The 7,641-nt window shown below is 41.6% G+C and overlaps 1 protein-coding gene across 1 annotated transcript in view; it reads right to left on the reverse strand.

Moving 5' to 3' along the window:
- The window catches only part of ZNF385D (zinc finger protein 385D), a 369,440-nt gene extending 362,419 nt beyond the window's left edge, over positions 1–7,021 (reverse strand). The window contains exon 1 of the mRNA XM_056129228.1: positions 6,742–7,021. Coding sequence (XP_055985203.1) covers positions 6,742–6,763 — 22 coding nt within the window. The 5' untranslated portion in view covers positions 6,764–7,021. The remainder of the gene's footprint in view (positions 1–6,741) is intronic.
- Between the last annotated feature and the right edge of the window lie 620 nt (positions 7,022–7,641).

The following is a 7,641-nucleotide window of genomic DNA, read 5'->3' on the forward strand; positions in this document are numbered from 1 at the left end:
GTACATACCCTCATCAGCAAACAACAGAAATATGCAAAAAGATAAGGGTAAACAAAGTTACAAAAACTTTGCAAATAGTAGTCAAAATTATATCCATTTTCTTCAGATTTCACAAAATTTAAGTCTTAGAAATTGTTGGCCTTTCAACCACTTTTAGAATACTTATCCAGAGGGGTTTTTTGCTGCCTTATCGAATCACACTCCACACAGCAAAGCCTGGAAAGCGACCCGTGGCAAATTTGATATGCCAAAAACAGTAACAATAACAGATATTATTCCCCTGACCCTGAAAGAGCTTCCAATATGGCAGTGTTGGCAAAGAGGAGAAAGGAGAGACTGCTAAAATCTCAGGGCTGGGGCGAATGGAGATGTTACTGGCGCCCACTCAAGTAAATCGATGAACAATGAGATGACAGTGATATAGTGATACAGTGATCAAATCACAGTCTCTTGACAAAAGAGTGCCAATATTAGGGGCCAATTCACCTACACCAAGTAAGGCTGGGAACTGAATTTGAGACTAAGTAAACTGATGCAAAACACTTATAAGACTGATTCTTATATAATTGTACTTATATGTTGAATTTAGGTTGCCTAGCATTTTTTAAATATAATCTTAATATTCAATACATTTATCCCTCTTCTTTCTTTGTAGAATATGGCAGAGTTCTGCACAGAAATAATTTTTTAAAATAATTGAACAGAAAAATACAATATTCATCTTTTAAGAGCTAATTGCTAAAGTTCTCACTTCTACAGATGAAAATACATTCAGTTAACGCTTAGGAGCAAAGAACATTGTTTCCTTGTCTACACGCATATGCCTTCTTTCACAGAGAACATCAGTTTTATAATAAATTTTTAAGGAAGATAATTCCTCTCTTATTACATTAATTTTTTCCCATCAAGAACATATTTGTAAGTTCCCATGTATCTGGCACCACAAAGCAAGGCCGTGAGTATACAGATGATATACCCTACAATTAGTAAATGAATCCTCAGTCAATCAACTCACCCTTACCAACACATATATCTCCCCCCAGATATACCATGCTATGGGATGCACAGTTCTTAGTTAATGTTACTCCTATCACTGCTGCCCATTTCAATCTGACCTTGGCCAAATTACTTTTTTCTCCCCTCCCTACTTAGAGAAATTAGATACTGCAAATTAATTTTTTTAAAGAGGAAAATAAAGAAGAGAAAATAAGGAGAAGAGCAGAGCAGAGCAGAGCAGAGAAGAGAAGAGAAGAGAAGAGAAGAGAAGAGAAGAGAAGAGAAGAGAAGAGAAGAGGAGTTTTCAGTGTATCCTGTCCAGTGCTCCAACAGAGTTCACATTCTCTGAAGGCAGAATTCCAGCTGCTTTACAATAATTTTAACACTGCCACAGAGCAAAGTGTCTTCCTATTTTCAACCCTAGCAATTTGGTTCAAGCAAGATCTCAACCACTTTAAGCTTGGATATTTCTAGCCACCTCTCATGCCGTATTTTCTCTGAATGCCACCAATCATGTGTGAAATTCTGTTGCAAAACTAATCTTTGTTGGAAATGATATGTAATGGCTTCTTTAAAGAGAGACAGAGGGAAAGAGAGGGCAGAGACTATGACCTCTGTCGTTTTTTGACATGTTTTTCATAGTGTGATACAAATGAAAACACCGTTTTCTCAAGGTCAGAGTAGAAATATGTTTCTGCTTATACAAGCATCACTCTTAAGCAGAAAAAGCTTTAAAATTCATTCTTATGACTTGACTTTTAAAACCTCTAACTTATATAATGATTTGTCAACTTGAATGCCAGCTGTGCTTTAAAAAAGTAAATAAATAATAACATCCATCTGATTAAATCAATATCCAATGTTAAGCCTTTCAAATGATTCAAAGATATTTAGAAGTATATAAAATATGTAAATGAGAATTTGTGTTTGGGTGTATATAGAATAAGGGATTATTTGACAGTAGTGTTACACACACACACACACACACACACACACAAAATGCATCTTATCAAGAGTGATTTGTCAAAAGCAGCTGTAACCAAATCTTCTGAAATGGAAGTTAGAAAGCACTAACTTAATTTTTTCATTTGTTTTTTTGAACAATTAAACCACCCACAAAAGGGTAACTTTGCAAGTCCTCATTATCTCATGAATTTTGGAACTTATTCTTTAAATAATCATTCTCATTTCCATATAATTATAGCAACTAAGAAGGTCCTTTAAAAATTTAGCCTGAAATGTAAGGGTGCTCTAAAGAATCCGTACTCTCAGCAAATTGATCAAACTTGGAATTTGCTTCTTTAAAATCAGAACATGAATTTATAGCAGAACTGTCTTTAGGGAAAAATCCATTTTGTATTTGATGTTCTCTTAAATTGTAGGTTTCTGCCTAGGATCTTATCCAACAGTTCCACACATCATGAGCTCTATCCATGTTATATAGTAAATTATTGCATACATTTCATCCAATTGTTACAAAACACAATGGCAATGACTCCAAGCTTGAAAAGGGAGGATCTGGGATGAATATAGTCCTTCCTGCATTACTCTCTCCCTATCTGCCTGAAAAAGATAGATACACCTTCAGAATATTTAGAGAAACTCTACTAAACCTAATTCCCCATAACAGATCACTCTGCACAAACTAAGTATAAGGAATTAAATGTTTCTACTGAAAACACAAGAAAGACAAAATGTTTTTCTCTGTTCCCTACTGTTTTCTGACCACTTCCTTAAATAGGACTTTGTCAGCTAACACTTTTTCTAACTTAATACTTTACAGGTGAAGCTTGATGGCCAGCCACAATCAAAAGTATAAATGCTAACTTGAAAAATGTTCTAAATATCCCAAGGGAAATGAAGGTCCTTCCTAAGAGAGTGTACAAACATGCCTATTATCAGAAGAAAGATAAATTTCTGATTTAGAATTTTCCTACTAGATTTTTCCCCTAACGGTTGTATTATAATCTTTCTCAGTCATATATTTTTTATTATGAATAACTATTTTTCTGAGTTTTTCTCAGGCATCAGAGAAAAGCAGCTGATCCACAATTAACACCAGCTGAACTTGAACAGCTCATTTACACTTCCAAATTTTGCTCGCCCTTTTCTCCGGGTTGAATTACTATACCATTAGTAGCAACATTTAGAATGTATGCTCATATTTGTCTCTCAGTATTGCTCACTTGCCTACTTGTGCCATTCCTTGGTTCAGGATTGTTCTCACAGAGCTTGCCCAGTCCCTCCTAGCTGGACACTCACTTTTGTCTCTGTCTGGTTGACTAGAGATAGAAAACATCCTGAGTTTCAGCCACACTGAATTTCCTCAGTGATATCAGCCTCCTATTTTCTGTCCAGATGGCAAAGGGTTGTGACACAGCACCTCTCTGGCCAGCCATGGACAAATTGTGAGGTTGACATGACCACTGGCAACGACTCATCACTCCCGCAGTGGAGAAATGTGTTGGAACAGATGGAAAGAGGGAGATGAATCAGACATACAGCATTTAGAGCTGAAGACGGTACACGGGTACAACCTTCTGCCAGACTTTGAAAAAGCCGGGGATGCACTCAATCAGAGAACCTTCAAACCAGCACAAGCTTTTCACCCGAACTGTAACCCAGGAGCTAAGATCTGTTCTACTGACAACCACCCACAGGCCTCTCCTTCCTTCATCTTGGGAGAAGTCTCCCCAGCTGCCTTGCTATTATTTCTGGATAAATTATTAATGACTATTCATCCTTGACACGTGTAATTTTTAACAATGTAAAATATTTATGGGGGTGGGGAGGGCCACTTTATAAGTCTTTATAATTTTTCCCTTTTTAATTTTTTTTACAATAAATCCTGCTCCGGTTGCTGACTGGGATTTTCCTGCTTCCTTTCTTCTGCATGAACCTTATTTTTAACTCTAAGTAATGAATACAAGATCGATAGAATAAGTGACAAAAGTATCCACGGTGACTGAACAGCAAACTCTTAAATCACTGTGCAGAAAGTGCAAATGAACAATTATTGAAAACACGGCACTGAAATTTCAATAGGAGATAAGAGTGAGGCTTAAGTCATTAAAAGGGTCCATTAGTCTTGGAAGTCTGAGACAGCACGCTCAAAACATGAGCTATTCTTGAGGACTGGAAATATTAGAGAGTCCACCAACTTGCACATATACAACTGACTCCAGCTGGGCAAGGACAGTGTCTAATTGTCCAGTCCCTATGGGGAGGAGGTACACAGAAAGGCAGAGAGAGCTGAGACAATCTCTTCAGGCGATCACTCTTCTGCTATATTTGAAGAGGGGGTGTGCAACACTGACAAATTAGATTATTTATAAGGAAAGCAAATATCCTGCTTGCATATTCATTCCCTCAGTGCTAGAACACCACTATGCTCTTCCACACTCCCTGCTGGGAATGCAAGTAAAAGACTCCTGACACCTCTACTCCATTCTCACAAATCACCAGGGAAGCTCAAGAATTCAGCCCCTCTTTCCCTTTGTCCCTGTTCTCCCTGACTTGATAAATCATCTACTGTTCAAAAACGCAGAAAGTAGTAGTGGGCAACCAAACTGCAAAGTGGAAGCATTGCTTTTGAAAAATCACCTGAAATAGCTAAAATTTTGATAACCCACATAAACATATAGATGCATAAATATATCACATAAATACATAGCGTACCATACATCCATAGGCATTGGGGCCTGCCAACAGAATGTTAGGCACCTAACATGCCAGGGTTGTACTGCTCAATTCTTCCAGTCCTCGCTCCTATACTGCACATTTTATTGCAGAAAGGTGGGCTTGAACAAGGGGTTGCAAAGCATAAGTTCAAAGTAGTGGTATTCCTAATACACATGATTTCTTTCTGGAATAGCAAACCATATCTCATTCTGGAATTATGGTAAGACTGTGCCATGCTCCTGACACAGAGGCCAACTTTAGCCTTGCCTTTGAACAAGTATAGTTCCATCAGAAGGAGGAAGTCACATTTCAATTTGTACTATTAAAAACTTGCACTACACAGTGAAACTAATTGCTCCATGAATCACTCTGCTTTATAAGACTGCTGGACTAGCATACAGTTAATAATACAAACTAGGCCAGGGGACATTTCTCCAGCAGCCACACAATAATCCAGCTCAGCATGGACAGTCTCTGACCTGTACTTTTAGACTGTATTACACTCAGGTTAGCTCTACTTTCTCACCATAGTCATGTAAAAATAAAAAAATGTTGCCAAAAACTCAAAACTCTCTGCTTCCCATTCCTCAAATATCATTAATAGATAACAAAATTTTACTCGTACCAAAAACATTTTCTCTTCACAACCAAACCATTTATCAAAACTATATTCATGATAAATATTTCAATTATTTTACCTGTCCATAAATAAGCTTGCCATCGCTGTCTCTGTCCCCAGGAAAGAGATGATATTTTACTCGGTTCTGCTTAAATTTGGATATGAAATGAGAATCGCTTCTTCCAAATCAGTTTTAGTTATTTTAAGGTTTCTTTTCTAATATGACATAAATTACAGGGAAATCAAAACTGCTGTCAAGACAACTAAAGGCGTTCAAAGGCTTTCAGCATTTGCAACTCCAGGCTCTTCCATACTTCCACAAATGTTTCAAAGGTTCAAGAAAACAAAGCCACACAGAGAAAGGAATGCCCAAGAAACTAACACAGTCCAAGCTCAAGCTTATCGAAACACCTCTTTAATGTGAAAAAATGACTGTGGATTCCCCCTACTTCAGGCAAACCAAGCAATCACCCAAAGCATTTGCATCCTGCACTCCTCCCCTTTCCCCTCTCCAGTTGCTCCCACAAACCTTTTAAAATCAGATGGATGCCCTTAGATGATGCTGCAGGATGGAAGTTACAGAAGGAGAGCATAACTTCAGCGAGGAGAGAATATTCAGCCCTAATCCTTGGCTGCTGTTTATTTAGTGAAGGGGTTCAGCCTCCTCTGCCAGCGGTTAAGTTGCAGCGTTACAATGCAAATGTACAGCTCCCAGCTCGTGTATAGGGCTCCACTGATAGCCCAGATCTAAGCCGCAACATGTTTTCTGGAAATACACGCAGCTCAGCTGAAAACCTAAGGGAGGTTTCCACTGTGGCACACAACTAAACTGCACAAATATTTAACAGCTCTGAGACCTCTAAAGGTTTAGAAGGATATACATTGTGTGCGAAGCTTCTAGGCAGAGAACTGCTGTGGTATGGAGTATTCTCAGAGGTTCCACTAAGGCACACACCGAGGAATTTTTTTCCCCCTTTCTGTCTCAGAACTAGGCAACCCCCCACCCAATGCTTAATGAAACACGGATATTGACTAAGCTTTCCCAGCATCGATCATATAGGAACTTTGCTTTACATTCCATTAAGTTAGCTCGTGACTTCCCAAGCCAAACCGTTTCTCCTTCATCACCCAGCTAAAATAGCCAACTTCATGCAGACAAATCACGGCAAAGTTTATGCTCCCCCATCCCTCCTTTGCTTTCCCAACTTAAACTCAGCCACCCGTAATGAAACGGCCCCAACTGGAGCACAAAGGAATCTCTGGAGGCTGAACCAGCTTGCTCCCCAGTTGCCAACTGGAGGTAGCTTTAATGGAACATCTCCCCGCCGCTTAGAGAGGTGGGGAAAGGCTTCTCTGCATTCACCCAAGAACTGGGTACCCCCTCCCCTCGCCCGCCCTTAATCCCCCGCCGCCCAGAAAGCACATCATCGGGGCTGAGCACTCACCAAAATACATTATGTTTCTCATTAATCAGACAGCTGGAACCCCACCGCGGCGTCTTCAGCATCAGCTCTCACCCCCGGCTGACACGCAGAGCAGAGCCGTTTCATGCTACAGTCGGCGGCGAGGTCCCCAGCGGTGGCGAGCGCCTCGCAGGCTGCCTTTCCCGGGCTAAGATTCCCGGCGGCTGGAGCGTGCGCTCGGGCCGCCCGCGGCACGGCCCATCCTTACTGTAATCCGACTCCTCCTTGCGATGTCCTTGCCGCGCCTGTGACATCAGGACTGCGAGTACTACAAACAGACCCCCCCCACCTCACCCCACCCCACCCCCGGTTCGCGGCGGCTCCGGGAGGTGCTCCGGCTGCCTGCCTGGACCAACCATGGCTCTCGGGAAGCTTCGACGAGCCCAGAGACCTGGGAGGGGGCGGAGAGAGGGGCGCGGGGGTTCTCTTAAAGAGAGCGGGGTCTCCCGCTGCACCCGAGCTCGGGGCGGGGGCAGGTGCCCGAGGGCGCCAGGGGAGCACTCCAGGCGAGTCCTGGCCTGGAGGTGTAATGAGATGCACTTGTCCCTCGCCCCTCCCGCGAGCGGCATCTTTCTCACCGAATTCTAGCTCCCAAGTTCAAACAACCACCGCCACCTACCACTAGCGCGCCTGCAATCTCCTTGCCCTGGGCTGGTGGGTTTGTGGCTGTTGTTGTTGTTGTTGTTGCTCTTTGTGATGTTTATAGCTAGCAAAACTAAAGAAACAGACTCTGGGGACCTATGCGAGGGCTAAAGAGGTTTTCACTCAGAGATGATCGGATCCCAGAAAGGCGGTAAGTAGTTCATGAAGTTATTTTTGTGTCTTGAGTATTTGCAGAGCACCGGGCTATGTTCAGGGGCTCACTCCTGGCGGGGAGCAGAG

This window comes from Sorex fumeus, unplaced genomic scaffold (genome assembly GCF_029834395.1).
Source record: "Sorex fumeus unplaced genomic scaffold, SorFum_2.1 ptg000072l, whole genome shotgun sequence".
NCBI lineage: Eukaryota > Metazoa > Chordata > Mammalia > Eulipotyphla > Soricidae > Sorex > Sorex fumeus.